The following is a 24,002-nucleotide window of genomic DNA, read 5'->3' as shown; positions in this document are numbered from 1 at the left end:
TGAATACTTGCAGGACTGGAGACGAAGGGAAATCAGGCTGGCAAGAAAAGGTAGGCGAGCAGTCATGAGCAGAGGTAACAGTAACCAACAGAACGAACCGACAGGGGAGGACTGAATGCAGGGAGCTTAAAGGTCAAATACAAAGGAGTGCGCCTAGAGCAGTTTTATTGTGTATGATGATAGACTATCGTTTTTTTATCTATGTGGCTGGTCGAAATCGCGTTAAAAATGCTACATGTAATAAAAATCGAGAGAGTTTCACAGTATGCTGCGCGCCTCCAGGATCCGAGAATCCAGCGAGAGCAGTCACGTGACGAAAACAGCTGTGACGTCACGGTAGTCAAACGTCCTCAAGCGGCTATCAAAAACCACTACTTCACGCATTGTTAAGTAGTCTAAAAGGATCGTTAAAAAGTCATTACAATGGTGTATTGTACTGCTGCCAATTGTAGAAATGGCTTTGGATCGGGAAAAGCAATGTTTAATTATCCGAAGGACCCGGTTTTGCTTCAAATTTGGATCCGAAAAGTAAATAGATTAGACAGACATCAACCGGACAATCTGTGGCGTCCAAGCCGATACAGCAAACTGTGTGCTGATCACTTCACGGCAGATTCTTTTGTCGTCAATCCTGATCTCGCAGCATCAATCGGATTCAATATATCAAAATTACAGCTTAAACCAGATGCCATTCCTACCCTGAAAATGGGGCACCCCGAGCCCACGGACACGGTGAAAAAACGTCGAACGTCGGCCTATGAAAAACGTCAACGAGCTGAGGTAAACATTAAAATATATAAATTTTAAAATTAAAAATATATATAAAAAAAATCAAAATTAAATATATTAACATTAATATAGCTAGCAAGTATGTATTTGTTGAAGCTTTACCTTTCCATCAAGTCTCTACACCTGCTTTTCCATGCTAGAGAGAAAGAGGGGGTTGCTAGCAGGTTGCTAGTTCATCCCAGTGACAAATGCACACAAACACAATTATGAGTAACCCGTTTATTTGGACTATGGGAAGAATCAGGAGTAGCTGATTTATTTTTATTATTTTGTCCTCCAGTTCTCCAGTTTTCTTGAACGTAACATTGCTGGTCAAGGACTGTAGGGCCGCCTTCTGGGGCTCGAGGTCCACGGACAGGTTCTACAGAAACAGAGAGATTAGATGTCAATTCATGTAGGCACTGCCAAATAAAGACAAACTTTTAAAACCAAATCCTTTGCGCATTTATATTTTATATATATATATATATATTTATTTATTTATTTATTTTTATCCACTGTAATCTCTTCCATTACATATATTTCAGACAGTTAGCTGTGCTCTACAAGCTTATGAGGCAAGTGTATGTCAAATGGAGTCGTCGGATGATGCAGAGGCTTGCTATGAAACCGACATCTCAACGAATGCCAAGCCTAATGTGTCTTTTGAACTACCTCTGACCACCCATGCATGTGTACAGACAATGTCAACTGGAATGGTATGTAGGACTGGGTCCAATATAAATTTAAAAATTCCTTCCATAAAACTTAACTTTCTCTACAAAAGACTTGAGAATTAGAATTTTATAAATCCCGACCCAAAGATCTTTTGAAAACTTATTTTCAGAATTGTAAACATTTCATTTTTTATTAATTTTCAGAATAAAATGTCACAGACTGAAACAGTTGTGAAATGCACTAAATCATGTCAAACTCCAAAATCCTGGCATGTCACTCCAGTTGCCAAATGTCATCATGGGACCCAAAGCCTGCTTTCAAGAGCAAAGGATTTTTCCTGCCAGGTTAAGCTCGGCAACTCGGTTGAAAAGAACTGTTCTTCAATGGAAGTGGATTTTTCAGACGACAGTAGTGCTGCTGCTGCTGATGATGATGGTGATTTAGACTACATTCCTGAGGAAGATGAAGACTCTGACCGAGATTTTGAAATGGAAATGAGCGATGAGTAAGTAAAAACATAAAATAACACAATGGATTAATTTAAAATTGTGATCATTAAATTTTGTATTTATCTTTTTTTGTTTAGAGAATATACTCACACCCCTATGAGAGAGAGGAAGTTCATAGTCTTCGAATCGTGTCTTCAGTCCCTCCTAGCCTTGTGTTTTTTATGTGGGAATGCCTGCAAAATAATATCTACAAAGGTATCGGGCACCATGGTGACCTTGACATCACAGTGTAGTGTTGACCCCTCTCATGTGAAGACCTGGAAAAGTCAGCCATCACATGGCACCATGGCACTTGGCAACTTACAGCTAGCCGCTTCCATAATGTTTAGTGGATGTAGTACTGTGAAGGCAGTCAATTGTTTTAAATTTATGAGGATTTCAACATTCTGCGTCAGTACTTATTATAACATACAGAAGGCATACCTTATTCCAGCTGTGAATAGTCTCTGGTCAAAAAAGCAAGAGCTGCTCATCTGTGATGTCAAAAAAAAGAGCAAAGTCAGATTAGGTGGAGATGCCAGATGCTGCTCACCAGGGCACACTGCCAAGTACGGTAGCTACTCCCTTATGGACATGGACACCTCCAAAGTGTTGGACATGCAGCTTGTACAGGTAAGGTTGTGCTGTTAAAATACCCAGATTCTTATTTGATACCATGGTTTTTGTGAGTAAAGCAACATCTGAGTCCACAAAAGTTAAAGGTATACTATGCAACCGGGGTTGATTTTCCAGCGAGGCTCCCCCCAGAGGGCGAAAGTAAAAGTGCACTGTCGTAAAGATGCTCAGCTGTTCTTGTTTCTCCATCAAGCCAGGCGCGGTTGTTTTGAGCTTAGCAGACAGGCGAACGCAACGAAAAGTGGAAAAAACAGCAGTACAAACAATGACTAACACAGTTAAGGTATGAACATCAAGCTTCCCGCAGCGCTATCTTGGTGAGGCGGCTGCCTCGCCAAGCTGCGGCCTCGCCAGTTTTATTTAATTATTATTATTATTATTATTATTATTATTATTATTATTATTATTATTATTATGTTTTTATGTTGGCGAGACGCTACCGCCACCGCCTCGCCAAGCCGCAGCCTCGGCCCCCGCGGTAGCGACTCGCCAACATAAAAAAATAAAATAAAATAATAATAATAACAATAATAATAAAACTCGATATGCTTGCATGTTTATCTGACGTTAACACGCAGTTCTTTGTTGTTGCTTTCGCGCGTGCATATAGTGAATGGCAGGGCAAAAACACATGGAGTTCTCCCCGTAAAGCGAGACTTCTGTGTGTGCGGGCCGAGAGCTCTTGCAATTGCAAGTGCGGTATTTCCCCCACAGACCCCCAGGGCGGCCGAGAAAACCTTTGTTCGACCTGAAATGACTCATTTAATCATCCAAATCGGTATGGAACACATTAATTAACTGAAAAATGTTGCATAGTATGCCTTTAACAAACAATATATATTGGATTTAGTGAACGTCATGTTAGCGTGGTTTTTAATTGAGTACTCTTTCAATTACAGGATTATAGATTAACTAATATTATACTTAACCATTTTTTCAGTGTACAGAAGTGAAAAACTCATACGCAATGGAGTTGGAAGGCCTAAAGAGGTCACTTCAATTCCTAGAAGATGCTGGAGTCACTGTTACTGACTTGACAACAGACCGTCATTCCAGTGTTAAAAAGTTTATGCGCGAGATTTATCCATCAATTAATCACTGGTTTGATGCCTGGCATATAGCAAAAGGTAGGCAGAATGGCTTGAATTATATCAATCATGGCAAAAAAAAGTAGGTAAATGTTTACAAAGATATATATATATATAGTTATGTAAGGTTAGAAATATGGATATTATATATGGATAATTATATAATACACATTTACATCTTCCAGGTATTACAAAAAAGCTTGACGCATCATCAAAGAAAAAGTTATGTCACACCATCTCACCGTGGATCCACAGCATCTCCAACCATGTATATTGGTGTGGGGCAAGCAGTGATGGAAATGCTGAGCTGGTTGTGGCCAAGTGGAAGTCGGTGATGAACCACATTGTAGACATCCACGAACACCCATTTGAGAACTTTCCAACCTGTGCACATGATGAGTTGGTAGAGGACAGAGAGTGGATTGCAGAAGGTGAAAAATTATTTTCAGCTTTTTCAAAAGTCAATCTCCTAAGGGCTTTTCATAATACTTCCTTCACAATCACTGCAGGTTCAAGGGCCCATGTTGAGGTGAAATCAATTGTCACTAACCGTACTCTGCTTGCCGACATTGGTAAATTGTCACCTCATGTGCAGACGTCAAGTGTTGAAAGCTACCACAAGGTGGTGTGCTTCTTTGCACCAAAGTTCTTACACTTCTTCTACCACAGTATGAATGCCAGGTAGGTTGCTTAAATCCTGAATGAATAATAACTTAACTGACATATTGTCATCCTAATTCCAAGTATTATTTCATCATGAAAATTTCTGTTACAGATTGATGCTTGCCATTCTCCATTTCAATGAGAATTCCAACAGACAGCAGGCTAAGAACAAAGCTGGAAAAGAAATGTGGCAGCTCTCATTTCCAAAGGCAAAAAAAGGAGAACCAGTAGCCAAACAAGTTAAAGTCCCTTGTACTTATGGTGTGTACTTGGTATAATGTTCAATTTCACACTTGGCTTTTCAACTTTCATGCATGAAATGCTTATTGTTTCTATTTCAGCATACATTGATGAGTTGTTGGATGAAGTAATGGCTCGTCGGGAGGCCATACCTTCTTATGAAGTTGCAAGGCAAGATTTAGAAGCCCAAATTGCTCCTGAATACGTGAAAGACCAATATGACAAGGTCGATAAACTCACAGTTGTGGCAACTAGGAAGTCGAGGTTCACACAGTTGGGTATTTAAAACCAGTGTAGTCTGCTGACTCCCAGGTCTCTCTTATTTTATTTACTGCACAGGATGGAAGAACTTTCCTATTTCCTTTTCCAATGCGTCCCCAAATCCATCTGATCATTCTTCTATATGCAATGTACCTGTAAATCCTAAAATAGAAAGAAAATGTGATGCAAAAAGTGTTTAGACCTGTAATAAAATTTCAAAATTATTGTAATGCTGTTTTAAACTATAGGCCCTACTTAAGTGATATGTTCTGAATGCAATTGATGTTATATTTGTTTGCTAAGTACATGTAAATGATTGTTTTTGTGTTTTACTAAAGCAATGTAGTTATATTTCAATGTTTTTTGCTGTTTCTAAATAAAATATATAGGCCTATGGTGCAGAAACAACTGCATTTAATTTACAGTAAAATAACTACATCACAGGTGCATACAGTGTAGGACTAGAATTTAGCACTAATACATGTATTTTCAATAAACAATTTTTCAACTACTTACTCGTTTACTGGTTCATCATTTCCAAGAGGACCATGTCCCTCCAAAAATTCAACAAAAGATGCCTTGAGGACATACTGGTTGAGGCAGTTTCCCTGAAAGCCTTCATGTAAGGTTATACATTGCAGCCCAGCTGACTCGACTTCCTGATCAACAAGGTGCGTTTCTGTGCAGCACTTGCATTCATCCACTGTGGGCATAATCACACAGTTGCCACATTTGCACCTGTAAAATATAAACAATCCCGATTCATAATCACCCACCTAAAAATATGAATTAGTAATGGTCAAATGGCTAATGTTAGTTTTTGTCTACTATGCCTACAGTACGAGGTTGCTTAAAAATTCAAATCAAAAACACGAAAGAAGTAGCTTAGCATTAGCATCAATTTGAATTTAATTAGACATAAAAGTAATTAAATCGACATCACTCTCAGAGGGGTCACTACTCGAAAGTAAAAAAAAAATCGTAGAATCAAAAAACATACCAGTCAGTATTTGTCAGTCGATGGGAACGGTCGCCAATATCCTCTTCACTGGCAGATTCTGAGTCGGACGACGACGTTGTCGGCCTACTAGCGTGGTCATCATCGCTACTCCTACTTTCTCCACTTTCCTCGGTGTTGTCCCGTAATTCACGCCTAACTAACGGCTCAAACGCATATGGCTGGACACAGCACTCCTCGTTTTTAACATTAAGTTGGCTCGCTTCGTATTCGTCCTCGTTTAAACATACAAACTCCATCGCAAAGGTGAAAAAATACTGACACGCTATGTAAAATGACCGCTTCCCGACTACCTCCTAACTAGTGTGACGTCACGGAATTCTACAGCGGCTCCTCGTGGGTCACGTGACTGAATGAGGAATTTTGCGTTGTCTGCTATTTCAGTGAATTATTTTGTGCTATAAACAAAAAAAAAGTTAGAATTTTTTTTTTTTTCACTTGTGATGTTTTTAATTTTGTACATACTATAAAATGAGAAACTATAAGTATGTGGTTTTCTATTTGAACTTTAAATAGGAAGGCTGACAGGTGTGATGAGTACTGGCTGATTAGTGACTGACAGGTGTAGATGATTACAGAGCATGGAATCAGGAGCTGTATGGAAGGTGGAGAGTGCCATGAAATGTCCATGGTGCAGCAGGCAAGGCTGCACCATGACATATACAGTGGATCAAAAAAAAAAAGAGAAAAAAATAAGAATAAAAAAAAAAAATACAAAAGGAATTGGAGGAGGCAGATGATGTAGTGTGTACTTCCCGGTTATATATACACACACACACACACACACACACACACACACACACACACACACATATATATATATATATATATATATATATATATATATATATATATATATATATATATATATATATATATATATATATATATACATATATATACATACATACCTTCATACATATATATATATATATATATATATATATATATATATATATGTATATGCACATATACACATGCCTACATACACATGTACTGAAATATATTCACTTGGTGATAGATGACTGTATCTACCTTGAATCTTCATCCACATCCTCATCCTCAGAATTTCGGAAAAACAAAACAAAACAAAAAACACACAGAGGTCCAACCCCAAACATGAAACTTAATTTACAGATCTTTAACAGCTGGTGTTCACCACTGCCAGCAGCAAATTGAAGAAACAAATGCAGCTTGTCCTATAACTACAAAGAAGAAAAAGTAAGAGAGTAAAAAATATATTTTATGAATGATAGCAGACGGTATCTAAAATATATTTAAGGCTGAAAAAACACTAAGGCCATGTTTAAATCAGGCACGTTTTGAACATTTTTGCTTTAAATTCAGTTGACATGGGAAGCATGTGGACCGAGGTAGTCCGGTCATGAGTTCATCCTGTAATGGGTGGGTTGCCAGTTCAAATCTTTCTCAGTCAGTCACGGCTACAATGTAGCTAACCACCATCAGCGTGTGAATGAATGACTGAATGTAGTGTAAAGGACCATAGAAGTGCAGGCCATTTACCATTGGTGGAAGATAACTATATTCAAATTACTGTTTCCTTTAATTAACATGTGGGGATATATTACAATCCTGTCAACTTTTACTGTTTTATGACCCTACAATAAAACGTCAAAGGTTAGACTGTGTCTTCACTTTTGACGTTTTTATGAGCTCCCATGATAATATAGAAAAATGTTAGATACGCGCTCATGTGCACTTTTGCACTTATCAACTTTCCCCATAGCATTGACTGAACTTGATTTAACACGTACAACAACATTTCTCATAAAGTTATTGCTTGTGACAATACTATGTGGGGTAGTTTCTGCTTAAATCTGTACGACAGACAACACAGATTTCACTCTGTGACCATCGTGCCTTTGGGTATTAAAACATCTTGTGTATCTTAAAATGCAACAAACCGCAAGCACTGCTTATGTTCTGCTCTCATTGGTTTGGTCATAGATGTCACATGTTACCATACATGTCTAAACACCCACCGGAGGTTAGTGTTTTTTTCCATCGGTGATGGATACATAATCCGTTTGAACAAGCAGGAGTACGTTAACAATGACCTGCCAAATTTCTTGAACGTCATTTCAAGAAATTACTTTTACTGTTTTACCCCTTATTACTATTATAACCTCTTATAACTATTAAAAACTTTGATAGGTACTCTCCCTCCCTATCCACTATTTTAAACATTCATTAAACAACACAAAGAAGATAGACAACAGGGTTAGATCTTGCAAGGAGACCAGCAGAGAGATGAATTCCTTTACATCTCTTTCCTGTTCTGAAATCCACTCTGCTGCTGCTGTACTTTTATTATCTCAAAAAGGGAGGGCCTTAGTTTCATTGCAGAGCTTAAGGAAGGGGGAAACATACTTTAGTGTGACCTTTGACATCATAAACTAGCAATTTCAGGTATACAGCCTTGACAATTGACCATTCAGTGACCAGGAAAAGGAGAATACACGCATAGCTGGGTGCAATTCATCACAGATAAGATCTTTATAAAAACAATCAACATTTATGGTGAGGCTGTTTCCTGCACCAGACCTTACACTGTAACATAGGTAAGAGATATCGGTCCTCTGAAAAACACTCTGATGTCTGAATAAACTCAAACCTTAAAACCTTTTCAATAGTAATGAGTAAATATGTGATACATGCAATAAACATGTAGAGAATAATAAAAATAACTCTAACAAACTTTAAGAAGCGTTTGTTTCTTAAAGAAAAACAATAACATCAAACTCCTGCCATTCCACTGTTCTGAAAGCTTGAGGCCACCAGATCATTCTTCTCTCTGATTGGTTGATTGCAGAGACTCCTGGACCCATGTAGAGGCCAAAGGTTCTGTGGGTTCCTCCAGGCCTAGCTCCTCTCAGGTTGTAAAGCTGCATATTGTGATGCTGATGGTTGCTTCATGCATTTCATGCTCGACTGACGGATCTTTGGACCTCTATTGTTACACATCTTTAAACTGCTGCATCTAAAGCTTCTTATCATAATTTTCATTTCTGCAGCTCAGGTGGGGAGGTTCTTCTGGGAGTGCTCGCTCCCCTTCCTAGGGTTGAACACCCATCGCTCCTCTGGGGGTTTGCCTCCTTATGCAGATCTGTAGGAGCTATGGGGGCTTCTTCCCATTCTTTATCACTATTATCTACATTCGCAACATTTTTTTCAGTTTCTTTTAAAAATGTATTTTCCTTCAGTATTCTTAGGCTGGTTTGGTTTTTAGGATTTATAAAAAGAAAATATCTGCTGTCACTTGGACAAAAACCTTAAAAAGAAATACCAAAAAGGTTGTTTTTTATCTGATGTCTGAAAATGAAGGAGAACCTGTTCAGCTGCAAGCAAAGTTAAAATGAAACCTTGGTAGAAAAAAAACAGGTTTAGGCTCCACCTCTCACCTAACACACCTGAAACAGCCTGGAACCAGTTTTTCATTTCTGTCATAGAGACAAACCAGCAGCTTCGTCTGAGTCCAGGAGAGAAAAGAGGAAACCTCCAACCCTGAAGGTGAGTTGGACCCAGAACATCAATCAGAGTCACTTTGAGGAACGTTAGTAGAGGAGGGAGGAGAACCATGACTGACTGGACCTTCTGTGTTTTCAGCTTCACTCAGAGACTAAATGGCTTCCAGATTAGAGGAGGATCTCTGCTGTCCGGTCTGTCAGGACGTCTTTAAGGATCCGGTTCTTCTGTCATGTAGCCACAGCTTCTGTAAGGAGTGTCTGAAGAACTGGTGGAGAGAGAAACCAGCACAAGAGTGTCCAGTTTGTAAGAGAATATCCATCACCAGAGATCCACCCTGTAATCTGGCTCTGAAGAACCTGTGTGAGACCTTCCTACAGCAGAGAGACCAGAGAGCTTCAGAGGGTCTCTGCAGTCTGCACTCTGAGAAACTCAAACTCTTCTGTCTGGACCATCAGCAGCCAGTGTGTCTCGTCTGCAAAGATTCAAAAAAACACACCAAGCACAGATTCAGACCCATCGATGAAGCTGCTGAGGAACACAAGAAGAACCTTCAGAAAACTCTGGAACCTTTAAAGAAGAACCTGGAGCTCAGGAAGAAAGTTCTAAAGAAGTTTGATCAGACAGCAGAACACATGAAGGTCCAGGCCCGACACACAGAGAGGCTGATTAAGGAGCAGTTTAAGAAGCTTCATCAGTTTCTAGCAGAGGAAGAGGAGGCCAGGCTGGCTGCACTGAGGGATGAAGAGGAGCAGAAGAGTGGGATGATGAAGGAGAAGATGGAGTCTCTGAGCAGAGAGATAGCAGCTCTTTCAGACACAGTCAGAGCCACAGAGGAGGAGCTGAGAGCTGAAGACGTCTCATTCCTGCACAACTACAAGGCTGCAGTGGAAAGAGTCCAGCGCTGCCCCCTGCTGGAGGATCCACAGCTGCCCTCAGGAGCTCTGATAGACCAGGCCAAACATCTGGGCAACCTGGCCTTCAACATCTGGAGCAACATGGAGAACATGGTCTCCTACACTCCTCTCATCCTGGACCCAAACACCGCTCATCCTAAACTCATCCTGTCTGAAGATCTGACCAGTTTGACTTTAGGAGAGGAACAGCAGCTTCCTGATAATCCAGAGAGGTTTAAATGGTATTCTGTCCTGAGTTCTGAGGGCTTCAACTCAGGAAACCACAGCTGGGATGTTGATGTTGGAGACAGTGAAGTCTGGGAGGTTGGTGTGATTGAAGAGTCTGTCCAGAGGAAGGGAGTCATAGAGTCTGGATGGTTGGTTCTATGGTTCTATGAAGGTGAATACTCAGCAGTGTCTCCTCCATCTCCTTCCATTGATCTCTCAGTCCAGAAGAAGCACCAGAGAATCAGAGTGAATCTGGACTGGGACAGAGGAAAGCTGTCCTTCTCTGATCTGGACACTAACTCACACATACACACTTTCACACACACCTTCACTGACAAGATGTTTCCATTCTTCTACACTGGGGATAAAGTAAAAATCCTACCGATGAAGATCTCAGTGAGCAAACAGCAGCTCTGATGTTCTCAGCATGAAGACCACAAAGTTCAGATTAAAACCTTGATGATCTGATTGAAACTCAGTGATTTGAAACAGAATCTTGGAGCTTTTAATTCTGAATTACTTTGAATTTAAAGTTAGTTCTTGGGTTACTTTATATTTTGGGTTATTAACCAGATTTATTTGTAGGTTAATAATTAATTGAAATGTTTAATAAAATTCACTGGATTTTATTTAGGGGATTTAGAGGGAAGAGTCCTGAATGTAAATGCATGCCACACTTTTCAGATATTTGTTTTTACATTTTCAATTTTCTCCACTTAATAAAATCTCAGCAGATTTATTGACATTTATGTTTTTAATGCTGCAAAACGTGGAAAAGTTAAAGGGGGATGAAATCTTCTGCAGGACGCTGGATGGGAAGCTGAATAGTTTTTATAGTAAATGTTAAATTAATGAGAAAAAATTTATAAATTTTATTATTAAAATGGAATGACTCTGGTGCAAAGCCATGTCTCGTGTAAATGAGCAAGTAGCTTTATACTTTGGAATAATAATCAATAACGAAGAAAATCTATTAGCATTTAAACATCCTGTGGACGCACACTTGATATGCATCTGTTATTTTGATGCATTTCCTCAACATTAAGATTTTTTTCCTCAGTATTTGAACTTTATTCTGTTAGAAAACGAAAAAATAACTACCAGGTTTGTTTTCCTTGATTGATCCAGAAACTCCTTCGTGGCTGATTGTATTACATTTTTTGCAAATCAACTAAGACTAAACAAACTAACGGCCCACACACGTAAAAGAAGAGTTTTACTCTGTTTATTCAGCTTAATTAGAACCAAAAGTCCACCTTCTCCTATCATTTAAAGTAAATTGAGTTTTTTACCATATGAAACTTTGTTCAGAAAATAATAAAGTTTATATCTTGTCTGTTTACAATATTAATTTGTTTCTAGTCACGCTGATGACCAAATATTATATATTTGCAAAATATTACTACAGTCACATCTCTTCATTTGCTCCGTTAACGCTGCTGTTGTTCAATAAAGTTTGGTTCAAAGAAATGGAGAAGAAATTGATGCGGCTGCCGCTGATTGGCCCGTCCACGCATCAGGTGACCCGGAAGTGAAGTTACTGATGTGTTTGTGGAGTGGAGGACTAGTCTGACCAGGTTCTTCGGTGTTCGGGGGGATTTTCTGCTGGACGCGATGGAGACGTTAAACAAACTGAAGTGTCTGGACGCTTATCCCAAAACTCAGGAGTAGTGATGGCTCGATGAGGCGTTATGAAGCGTTTCGACACGTTGCCAAACTGTATTGATACTGTGTCACTAAATACTGACACCTGCTGGACGTTAAAAATCCCTACAGGCAACCTAGTTGACAGACTTAACTGACACTGATTGATGACCTAGTATACACAATAATACAACTTAAGTAATTGTGTGTTGCATTGTATTATTTCATATTTTCATTTCAATTTAAAATATCTTTGATTTTTTTTTTTTAGATACAGTCAATAAAGTATGTGAACCTGTATCATAACGTAATAACCTCTGAGTAAACATGTTGTGAATGAGGATGCTTGTGGACTGGCTTTTTTTTTTTTTTTTTTTTGCAAAATTTAATTAAAAAAAGAAGTTATTTCAACGTTTTGATATTAAGTCTGTTACGCTTTTTTTGATATCACTTCTCCAGCTGTAGAAAACAGCCGCTCACACACAGATGACGCTGGCGTGCAGAGAAATTGTTATGAAAAGCAGAAGAGGTTTGGACAGACTGTCTTTTGGTTTTTCCAGTCTATCATAGGATCCTGGGACCCTCTGCTAAGTATCTATGCACCTCCTGGATGTCATCAGCTGTGGCAGTTTGGGTCTGCCTGCCCACTTCAATGTTAAGATGTTGCCAAATGTTATGTAAAAAGAACAAAGTGGCATTTTAGTACATGATTTATAAACAACAAACTGCTCAATAACATGCCTGAAGTAGGGGCAGACAGCTTTTGTGAAGATGGTCCTGGCTGGGGCTCATTTGGGGTTGTCAGATAATTTATTTCAATATTCTCAGCCGCACATCGCTTTACAACGAAGGAACGCTCTCAGTTCTGAACAATTTCTTTGTGCTGCTCTTCATTTTTATGCCAACGGCAGCTTTTTAATAACGTACGAGATGCAGAATTTTTTTCAGAGGCAACTGTATGTTGCGCTATCAGAAATGTTACTCAGTTATAGTTTAAAGGTGTTCCAGAATGAAAGCAATAATTTATTCTGTATCACATTTTGGCCCTTCAAGCTCTAATTTTCCATTCTATATAGTCTATGTGGTAATATAAAGCGAGGTTGGCACAAATTAAACACCTACAAGATAATCAGTGTCAACTCATTGTTAGAAGGATTGGTGAACAATGGCAAAAAGATGAGCATATCAGTTATTTCAATAACACACACCATCCCGTCGTTAATTGCATGTGTTGAATATAGCCAATTAATGCTTTAGTTGAGTACCGTTAAACATAAGGAAACTTTTAACTTAACCTTACCTGGTTAAGCTGTACTTCATCATGATTTGCTGCCATGTCATTTCAATGTTTTTAGTAATCAATGCCCCCCCCCCCCGCCCCCCACATACTCCCCCTTTAGTGTTGAACGAGTGAAGTGTGAGAAAACGGCCTTATTTCTCCATCACATAACGTTCATATTGCGCATGCATTAACTTTTTCAACAATTCTCTCTTGAGGTTTTCAGCAGCAACGGCGTTGTTTCTTATCGTTTAATATCATCCATATGCCTTCTTTAAAGATTTCTAATTTTACTCGCAGGATATGCACACTTCCAAGCTTTTTTCCTGTCGTTGCCATGGTGAATCACGTTATTTGCGTTCCAGTGATCGGGCGTTTTTTCATGCTCACGTTCAATGGTTGATCGGACGCTGTTGTGTTTAGTTACCTGACTTATATCATCTGTTCTGAAACCAGAAACACTGAGTATGACAGAGTGATGTAGAACTACTCAGAGTAGCAGCTTTTCTACTCAGTGTAGATTTTTGCTGAAACGGAGCTCAGATGTCCTCCAGTAGCCTAAGCCTATAGCAGCATAACTATAGATGTAGCCCAGGGTAACATGAGCCACTTTAACTAGAAGCTTTGCCGAAAAGGAAAGTTTTACGCTGCAAAAACGGAACTAAAACTAAGTAACATTTTCTCATGAGTGTATTTGTCCTTGATTTGAGTGGGTAAATAAGATTATCTGCCAATGGAATAAGATTTTTGCACTTAAAACAGGAACAATCCATCTCCATCATCTTACTTCAAGTGCAGGATGTCTATCTTATTTTAGGGGTCAAAATACTCATTCTATTGGCAGATAATCTTATTTACCTGCTCAAACCTAGGACAAGAACACACATTTTAAGAACATTTTACTTATTTTTAGGTCAGTTTTTGCAGTGTAAGCTTAGTCTAAAAAGTAGACGGGGTGTCTGCCTCACGGACCAAAACTGGGAGTTGGTTCCACAGGAGAGGAGCCTGATAGCTAATGGATCTGCCTCCCATTCTACTTTTACAGACTCTAGGAACCACCAGCAGACCTGCAGTCTAAGAGCGAAGTGCTCTGTTAAATCAGAAGTGCTCTGTTAAATCAGGCACGCTTTGAACATTTTTGCTTTGAATTCAGTCGACATGAGAAGCATGTGGACCGAAGTAGTCTGGTCATGAGTTCATCCTGTAATGGGTGGGTTGTGATAAGATTGGGTTTTACCGGGCTGCTGTTACATGTCTATTAAAAACCCATCTTTCCCAGTTCTGGATTTGGCTATAAATGAGGAAATATTGATCAAGAGGTAGAACAGTGTAATATGCATATTTAATTCATAGAAATTAAATATGGAGACAGAGTCTTACATTACCAATCAAGATGTTTTCCCACACAGTGGAGAAGTCTGTCTAACTTTAAAAAGTCTGAACACATTTTTTTAAGGGTGAGACCATCCCATGTTTTTAGGAGGAGGGGAAAATCTGTTTTGAACAAAGGAATTCTCTTTCTGACCCACCACCTCAGCAATAAAACTCCATGTTTATCTTACGCTGGAGCAGGGAGAGACAGACACCACTCTGCTTTCCTCAGTAACCCCAACTAAGATATATTTTTAATTCTTAACAACCCCTCTGTTTTGATCATCAGATCAAACCAATAACTAGGCTAAACTAAGTTTATGTCTTGAAACCCTTAAACAAAATGTAAATGGTAATGTGTAATATTGTAACCCACTGACCCCTCTGTTGGCGACTCATGAAAGTTCAAATGTTCCCCTTAAATGTAAAGTAACCCAAGTATAAGCTAAAAAGCTACTAAACCTATCTGAATCTCAAACCTACTAGAATTAAGAAAAGTAAGCACCTTTATCCGAGAGGTGCAAGGCTAAATGTGCAACTACCAGAAACTATTGTATGATCTAAATATTACTTTAAGAGTCCTAACCTAGATTAACAAGATGTCTTTTTAGAGATTAAGATAACCTGTGAAAACACTACACTCAGATCAAACCACAGAATAAAAAGATTATCATGATATGCAGAACCAAGAGTCTAACAATACTAATATTGAACACCTTATGAATATGGAACTTATAAGACATATGCAGTGGTTACAAAACTCTCATTTTCTTTTTTCTTTTTTACACAATGCATTCAATTGTTGTCATGATGTCTTGCATCTCGGAGATGTCTTCTTCTTGCCTTTAAAGAAGATGGTTTAAAGAGTCAGTGTTCCAACCGCGGTCTCCACACATCTGTATGTTAATCTATATTAAAAATAAAAAACAAAAACAAAATAAAACATCCAGCTGCCTCATCCGCGAGTGGCAATCGGCGCCTCGAGCTGCCCTCGTTGCCGGATGGCACGGGTGGGTGGCAGTTGAAAACCCTTCCAGTCAGCCAGTCTGACCCGAAGGCTGGCCTGTGTTCCCTTAAACCCTCCGTCGACTGATACACATGGCTCCTGGAATGTGAAAGGCCCCTGACCTCTGGCCCACCACATCTGTCTGTTGATGACCTCAGTGCGCATCGTTCGAGGTTGGGGGTCGGTGAACTCCCTTCACATTTCTCCTAATTTTATGTCTCTAATACAACCTGAAACTTACACAACAATCTTTTAGATATCAAATGTCGTGTGCTACCTGTAATTCCGGAGGTTGACTTCGGTCCCGAAAAGCTCCTTTCAGTCATATGGAATCATATCCTGTAATGAAATTAATTCAACATTCCCACAAGAAACACACTTCACAGCTTTTTCACCCCATTTCCAATTTAGTCTGTGCACAGAATTTTAGCCAATTGTGTTTAGAATTATCCCCATTAATCCTTACCACCTTCCATTGTTCCATCTCCATCCTATGAGAAACCTATTTTAGAAATGTAATAGTTAATGAGACACTTTATCGCAATTCCTCTTTCCTGACGCTGGGCCTCTGATTGTCCTGCAAAAGAATGCTTGCACAAAAACTTTATACCTCCGGTGGGAATCGCCATGTCTGTGGAATCAAAAATTAGTTAATTTAGTTTGAAATCAAAGTACATTTTCCTGTAAGAATGTCAGAATTGCTTTTTTGGATTGAAAAATTGCCATAGATTGCACCACTTCACACACACCATTTCTGTAACCTCTATTATTATTTCAGATGTCCACTCTGTGTACTGCAAAAAATTCCTGTTTTAATCCCATAGAAAACGCAAACCTTCATCTGTTAATTTTACAGCACTTTTTAAAGTCGTCCTGCAATGAATTCCTCACTTAGTTTACCTTCAATAGATGCCATCCTCATGTCAAAAAGTCCTGCTTCCACATTTTTGCATCATTTGATGTGCACTGTTTTGTACCAAACCCCTATTTTGTTACTTATCGTTCTATCTAGTTGTTACAAATCCTGATCCAGTTAACTTAACAGATATATGTGGCTTTGAAACCTTAACTAACCTACCTGACACACCAATGATTTTAAACTAAACTAAATATGCATTAAGTTACCCTCTGTTTATCTCTGTTTTATCCAGTTTTTTGTAGTTTATGTAGTTTTTCTATTTAATTTACCATTCACTTTATTGTCCTGCTTAAACTGTTTAAGCCTTTTTCCAAGAACCCCCTCATAGAATCTGTCTGTAGCAGATACGTGGTGTCTGACACTTGCCCACTAAATCTAATTTATGGTTCCGGCCTGTTTTGGGAGTCAACTGAACAAACATTCAGAGCTATGGGTAAGGTCTTTTGGGTTTTTTTCCTTTTGTTTAAACCGTTATCTGATTTACAATGCAGTTACATACCTCCGTGGGGTCCTGCACAAGAACCCTTCATCCAAATTACTTGTACCAAGGGTTGATATAAAGTTTAAGATCTATATAACTTTACTTTACGATACAGTGTTATCATATAAATGTTTATGTCATATCCCTCTGCATGGAACAAAATTAATTTTGTTACAAAACATTAACAAAGAATAGTATTAGTCATTGAAGGGAATCAATTAACTGCAAACAATTATCTGAAGTGAAACACTGCCCTATATCCTGGATTCAAATCAGAACATAATGCAAGTTCATAATACCACAGATCTGCAAGAAGTCCTTCAAAAGTTGTGTAAGATCAGTGTACCCATTGAAATGATGACTGTTAACTAATTTGCTCACAGCAAGTTGATGGTGTGAGAATGCTGAATGTTCCAAGGTACTTACATACTGATAAAATATTGGGTTTTACCTGAATAAAACATTCTGGTGAAAATCTGATATGTTTTAGCAGGCAACAGTTATATTGTACAATAGAAAAATCTCAATACTTCTGAGCTAATAAGAAATAACCTAACTAATTTGTGTAAACTAAAAAGTCTCTGCAATGAATAGTGTTTGGTTGAAAAACAAGACGTCTCACCCAGAACACCGCTGTGCATGCTAGCGAGAGGCCCCCACGTCGTAAAAGCTGATAAGAACTCCCAGTCTGTAAATTTATGGCATGCAGCTGTGAGCATGCAGCATCACAGAACCCTAAATGTGAAAAATATCCCCACCCCAGTGGATTTTCTGCTAATAATTGTGATGGTAAAATACACCTTCTGCTGTCAATTATGAGCAATACGGTTCTGGACATAATAGAATTAAAACTCATTTTTAAAAGGAACATATCAGTTACATAGTAAAAAAAATTTTAAGAGACAGTAGTATATTTTTCAAAACCGCAAACCTGTACTGCTGGTATCTGCTTAATCGGCTGCCTTAAGTAGTTATTAACCAGCTACAATCCATTTGCCTAGAAGCTCAAAAGTTGGAGACACAGAAAAAATATGAGAAATCACATCCCATTAAATTTGGTCAGAAGTATATTGGTAGAAATAACTGTCTGTGTGTTACCTTAAAAATGTTTGTTACCAGACTGTGGCTCCTGAGATGGACTCGGATTGATATGCAACAGATCAGGCAAACATGAGATCGGAGGTAAGACTTCATATTCAAGGCTTTCATGCGTGGAACTGTACATCTCTTCCACCAGTGTGGCAGTAGGTTGCTGGAAAGTCTCTGCAAGCACCTCAGTGACAAAGCCTCAGTCCATGACTCAGTGTCTGATGAAACAGGTGGCTCCAATGTGCGCAAAAATTCATACAGTCACTTCCCTTGACAGTTTGGGATCTGCGCTGTTCATGAGCGCTGGCCACTTCTCCAGGGTGAGGAAACATTGTTCATGGGAGCGTTATCCCCTTTCTGGGGTACTGACCTTCTGGAGGTGAGATTGTATTGGGACTTCATGCCAGGATTTGGTGATGCGAAACAGTCCCTGGCCCAGTGCCCAGAGAGACCACATTTAAAGAAGATGTCCGTAGATGGTCGAAAAGTTCTGACATGTCCGCCCCGTCTACTCGGTCTCCTGGTCCTGTCTCCATGTCTGCACTGACTGTCACAATGAGATCCGCGTCTATACACAGGAACAACAAATCTGGAATCAAATAAAGAACAGAAAAGCGGAGGAGGTGGCCCCCCTCCATGAATGAAATTAGACTGTGGTGGAACCATCAGGGTCTGAGCACCACATGATACACCCGCAGAGAAATTTCTTTGTGTCATCTCCTGCTTTCTCTTGGTCACTTTCCGCTTTGCTTCTAATAACTGTAATTTAAGTAATTGAAGTTGCAAGTCCTCTAAGTCTTGCTTCGACTTTCTGTCCTCCCTTTGAGCCATATGCAAATAGTCGATCAAACAGGTTTCCCAGCGAGCATACGAACACCCAGGCATATCAGGATTTTGTTTCATAAGCAGGGACACTAAATAAGGAACCCCATCCAAAACTGCCCCTCTAAATAATTCACCCAGATTGGAGCAATTTGTTTTAGGATCCACACCTGTGTGTTTGATCCATTTCTCTGCAGCTTGAGTTATGTAATCTGCAGGACGCTCTTGTGGGTCCCAGACAAATTTAGGAAGCTCAACTGATGTGGATAATGGAAAGTGTTGTACAACTGCATCTTCCAAGGAAGAAATTACTGAAGACAATAAAGTTTCATCAGGTATGTGGGACGATTGAGCAACATTTTCGATGACAGCAAGTACAGACGCAGACACGGAAAGTCTTAAAATGGCTCTAAAATCACAGAGAGCCAGTTGTAAGCCTTTGGTTAAATTTTGTAATTCAGCCAGCCATGTTCGACCACCAGCACTGATACTGGGAAGTTTATCCACCAGAAGTTGCATGTTACCAAGTGAACAACTAGAAAACTCCTGTGTTCTTAAATTACTGTGTGACAAGGGCATCTGCATTTCGTGGGACCATGAAAATGCGATTACATATAATGAATAGTTTGGGGACCGTCCTGTGATGATCCCGTAATATTTACTGTATCTACTAGTTTCTGCCGTTCTGCAATATCAGTATCTATAATAAAACAATGCAAACCATTAACATTAGTCATAAATTCCTCAGTTTTAGCTGCTTCTTTTGAGGATAACTTCAAAACTGACTCATGACTAAATGCAGGGTTAACAAAATCGGTCAAATAAACCGCAATATCCGTTTGCACACACTATTAAGGTACAGTTTAACCCAACTTTTAACTCTGTTTAGTTCTGCTTACTGTGGTTTTCCCAGGCCTGCAACTGAGCAAAAGCTGATAGGATTTACTACTCTCTATTAAACAGCTAGATTGAAGTCTGATGGATTATATCTATTTATTTATCTATTATAACTAGGGCTATCAAACAACGAAAACTATTTAATCACTATTTAATCGCAAATTATATTTCATGTCTGAAAGTATATACATTCATTAGGCATTTTAAAACGCTATTTTGCAATAGATAATGCTAGTTAAAATTACACTCTAACAGAAGGCATTTTCCCTTTTTTGTTTTTTCCCAATTTATAATGCTTCAAACAGATGTTTAATGTTCTGCCAAATTTTCAACAACTTTCCCAAACTTCTAACCACTTACTAACTTTTAGGCTACAGTTTAAAATAAAAATGTTCTCCAAAACTCACCAAGATGCAGCTGTTCATGCTCTCCAATGCAACTCATCCAATCAGCTTGCAACCAACACCTCAAATCGCTTGTCTGCATTGAAACTTGTCCTGCACTTCCAACAAACATCATTAATGCATCAACCTTTGTTTATTTTATTTTTCAATGATTTCCAAATTCCCCTTTAGTTTTTATTTTCAACCATATTTTTACTTATAACTTTTTACTTAACAAAATTAAATCTGCCCCCCAGTCACTGCTCTTATCTTGAGGCCCATGCACGTGGAGAAATCCACACCCTCATGAAGACACACACACACACAGACAAACCCGCACTCTCTGCAGATCCGCAGGCCCCACCAATTTCTCTCACTCAACATGGATCCCATTCACAACCGAGACATTCAAAATATTAGACAAGACGTAACAAACATAACATTTTAAGACAGACAGCCTGGCGCGTCACAGGAAGGACCCTCTTGCCCTTCCGTAGTCGACGGAACGTATCCTTATTTTAAAATCTCCTCGTCTGACCGTCGTGTATCAGAACCTAGTTCTGATACTAGAACACAATTTAATTGTTCTCCTGGGGCCCCTTTTTAATCTCTTTTCTTTCTTTCTCTATTACAAACCTATCCCCTGCTTCTTTATGAGCGTCCCAAGTTCTCAAGAGGTAGCGCAACACCTCAGCCGTAAAATTACCAGTTTGTCAGTCTGGTTTTCGTTTGGCCAATTCTTCCGAACATATCTTTTTTTTGTCTATGTTTTTATCCTTTTTATTTCATTTTATTTTATTTTTCACCTCACCATTTCAAGGCTTCTTGGCATTTAAGTTAGTATCCAATTCTACATTTTTCTGACGTGAACAAACACATAAATTCAATCATTTCTCGGTTTCAACATAAATTCCATTCAACCCTCTCACACTAGTTGCTCTGTTCACCCTCTGATATGTTGAGAAGAGAGCTTCTCATTTACAGCAAGACTTGATTAAGCCTACATCTAATATTTAGCCAATACAATCAAAATCTCCTTATTTTTTTTCGGGTCGACCGGTGATGCTGCAGAATTAGTCCTCTTTTCGTGTCCAATTTTCAAACAGACTCTAACTCACAGCCAAAATCCGAGGGTTTCGGCACCATGATAAGATTGGGTTTTACCGGGCTGCTGTTACATGTCTATTAAAAACCCATCTTTCCCAGTTCCGGATTTGGCTATAAATGAGGAAACATTGATCAAGAGGTAGAACAGTGTAATATGCATATTTAATTCATAGAAATTAAATATGGAGACAGTCTTACATTACCAATCAAGATGTTTTCCCGCACGGTGGAGAAGTCTGTCTAACTTTAAAAAGTCTGAACACATCTTTTTAAGGGTGAGACTATCCCATGTTTTTAGGAGGAGGGGAAAATCTGTTTTGAACAAAGGAATTCTCTTTCTGACCCATCCCCTCAGCAATAAAACTCCATGTTTATCTTACGCTGGAGCAGGGAGAGACAGACACCACTCTGCTTTCCCCAGTAACCCCAACTAAGATATATTTTTTAATTCTTAACAGTTGCCAGTTCAAATCTGCCTCAGTCAGTCACGGCTACAATGTAGCTCACCACCATCAGCGTGTGAATGAATATAGAAGTGCAGGCCATTTACCACTGGTGGAAGATAACTATATTCAAATCGCTGTTTCTTTTAATTAACATGTGGGATAAATTACAATCCTGTCAACTTTTACTGTTTTATGACCCTACAATAACACTTCAGAGGCTAGACTGTGTCTTCACTTTTTATGTTTTTATGAGCTCCCATGATAATATAGAAAAATGTAAGATATGCGCTCATGTCAGAATCAGACATACTTTAATAATCCCATAGGGAAATTACTTTCGGTACATGCTCCAAATATACACACATTTATATATGTATGTATGTATGTATGTATATATATATATATATATATATATATATATATATATATATTTACAACATTCCATACAACATTCCATACAACGTAATATGATATATTCATGTAGAAGTCAATAAATATATATATATATACATATATATGTATATATATATATATAAAAAAAAATATATATATATATATATATATATATATATATATATATATATATATATATATATATATATATATACACTTATGTATAATTATAAATCCTAGTGAAGTGATGGTGACTTGCGCAAGACCAGTGCAGAGAATGCATAAATGACAGTTACAGAGAGGGGGGGGGTGTTAGGATAACTGAGGGAGGCATTGTAAAGATTGATAGCCATAGGCAGGAATGATTTCATGTGGCGCTCAGTGGTGCATCTGGGTAAGAGGAGTCTTACCCTAAAGGAGCTCATCTGTTGGGTCAGTGTGTCATGGAGAGGGTGTGAGACATTGTCTAAGATGGACTGAAGCCTGGACAGCATCCTCCTCTCTACCACTGTCTGCCGTCAGAGTGTCCAGCTTCTCCCCCACAACATCCCCCGTCCTCCTGATCACTTTGTTCAATCTGTTGTTGTCGGGTTGTCGGCAGCCCACAGCCCACTGCCCCAGCATGTGACAGCAAGAAGAGCGTGCCGGCAACAACAGACTCATAAAACATCCTCAACAGCGTAAGAGTCGGCTTTGACCCTTTTTGTAGACCGCCTCAATGTTTCTAGTCCAGTCAAGCTTATTGTTCAAGTATACTCCAAGGTACTTTATACTCCTCCACAGTGTCTACAGGGACCCCCTGGATGGAAAAAGGGGTCACAGGTGTAATGAGTAAATATGTGATACATGCAATAACATGTAGAGAATAATAAAAATAACTCTAACAAACTTTAAGAAGCGTTTGTTTCTTAAAGAAAAACAATAACACCAAACTCCTGCCATTCCACTGTTCTGAAAGCTTGAGGCCACCAGATCATTCTTCTCTCTGATTGGTTGACTGGAGAGACTCCTGGACCCATGTAGAGGCCAAAGGTTCTGTGGGTTCCTCCAGGCCTAGCTCCTCTCAGGTTGTAAAGCTGCACATTGTGATGCTGATGGTTGCTTCATGCTCGACTGACGGATCTTTGGACCTCTATTGTTACACATCTTTAAACTGCTGCATCTAAAGCTTCTGATTATATTTTCATTTCTGCAGCTCAGTTGGGGAGGTTCTTCTGGGAGTGCTCGCTCCCCTTCCTAGGGTTGAACACCCATCACTCCTCTGGAGGTTTGCCTCCTTTTGCAGATCTGTAGGAGCTATGGGGGCTTCTTCCCATTCTATATCACTATTATCTAAATTTGCAACATTATTAAGTTTCTTTTAAAAATGTATTTTCCTTCAGTATTTTCAGGCTGGTTTAGTTTTTAGGATTTATAAAAAGAAAATATCTGCTGTCACTTGGACAAAAACCTTAAAAAGAAATAATTCAATTCAATTCAATTCAATTTTATTTATATAGCGCCAAATCATGAAACATGTCATCTCAAGGCACTTTACAAAATCAAGTTCAATCATATTATACAGATTGGGTCAGATTATACAGATTGGTCAAAAATGTCCTATATAAGGAAACCAGTTGATTGCATCAAAGTCCCGACAAGCAGCATTCACTCCTGGGGAACCGTAGAGCCACAGGGAGAGTCGTCTGCATTGTACATGGCTGTGCTGCAATCCC

The 24,002-nt window shown here is 38.9% G+C and overlaps 2 protein-coding genes and 3 long non-coding RNA genes across 10 annotated transcripts in view; 3 read left to right on the top strand and 2 right to left on the bottom strand.

The window, feature by feature from the left end:
- Positions 1 to 24,002, bottom strand: part of LOC105938223 — a 179,892-nt gene that overhangs the window by 92,761 nt on the left and 63,129 nt on the right. The gene's annotated exons all lie outside the window — the stretch shown is intronic.
- Positions 1,069 to 6,287, bottom strand: LOC118567187. 5 transcript variants are annotated; one of them, XR_004933526.1, is made up of 6 exons: positions 5,823 to 6,287; positions 5,339 to 5,560; positions 4,802 to 4,984; positions 3,901 to 4,042; positions 2,046 to 2,428; positions 1,069 to 1,150 (listed from the first exon to the last, which is right to left on the bottom strand). It is a non-coding gene; the product is annotated as an uncharacterized LOC118567187 (long non-coding RNA). The 5 variants fall into 5 exon arrangements; XR_004933528.1 differs by lacking the exon at positions 1,069 to 1,150 and having other exon boundaries at positions 1,277 to 2,295; positions 2,379 to 2,428; positions 3,893 to 4,042; positions 5,823 to 6,282; XR_004933527.1 differs by lacking the exon at positions 1,069 to 1,150 and having other exon boundaries at positions 1,277 to 2,295; positions 2,379 to 2,428; positions 5,823 to 6,281.
- LOC118567189 lies at positions 3,334 to 4,260 on the top strand. Its single transcript, XR_004933530.1, has 3 exons — positions 3,334 to 3,697; positions 3,844 to 4,089; positions 4,168 to 4,260. It is a non-coding gene; the product is annotated as an uncharacterized LOC118567189 (long non-coding RNA).
- Positions 4,312 to 4,803, top strand: LOC118567190. Its single transcript, XR_004933531.1, has 3 exons — positions 4,312 to 4,339; positions 4,434 to 4,582; positions 4,663 to 4,803. It is a non-coding gene; the product is annotated as an uncharacterized LOC118567190 (long non-coding RNA).
- On the top strand, positions 9,298 to 10,887 carry LOC118567178 (nuclear factor 7, brain-like). The gene is made up of 2 exons (XM_036151636.1): positions 9,298 to 9,371; positions 9,468 to 10,887. Exon 2 carries the CDS (start codon positions 9,485 to 9,487, stop codon positions 10,865 to 10,867), a length of 1,383 nt encoding a protein of 460 aa, XP_036007529.1. The 5' UTR covers positions 9,298 to 9,371; positions 9,468 to 9,484; the 3' UTR covers positions 10,868 to 10,887.

The sequence above is a fragment of the Fundulus heteroclitus genome, chromosome 20 (assembly GCF_011125445.2).
Source record: "Fundulus heteroclitus isolate FHET01 chromosome 20, MU-UCD_Fhet_4.1, whole genome shotgun sequence".
NCBI lineage: Eukaryota > Metazoa > Chordata > Actinopteri > Cyprinodontiformes > Fundulidae > Fundulus > Fundulus heteroclitus.
Note: the sequence above shows the minus strand (reverse complement) of the source record. Positions and strands in the feature narration are given on the sequence as shown.

Excerpts from the sequence above, each read along its gene's own strand:
- LOC118567178 (XM_036151636.1), top strand. The coding sequence starts at position 9,485 with ATGGCTTCCAGATTAGAGGAGGATCTCTGCTGTCCGGTCTGTCAGGAC.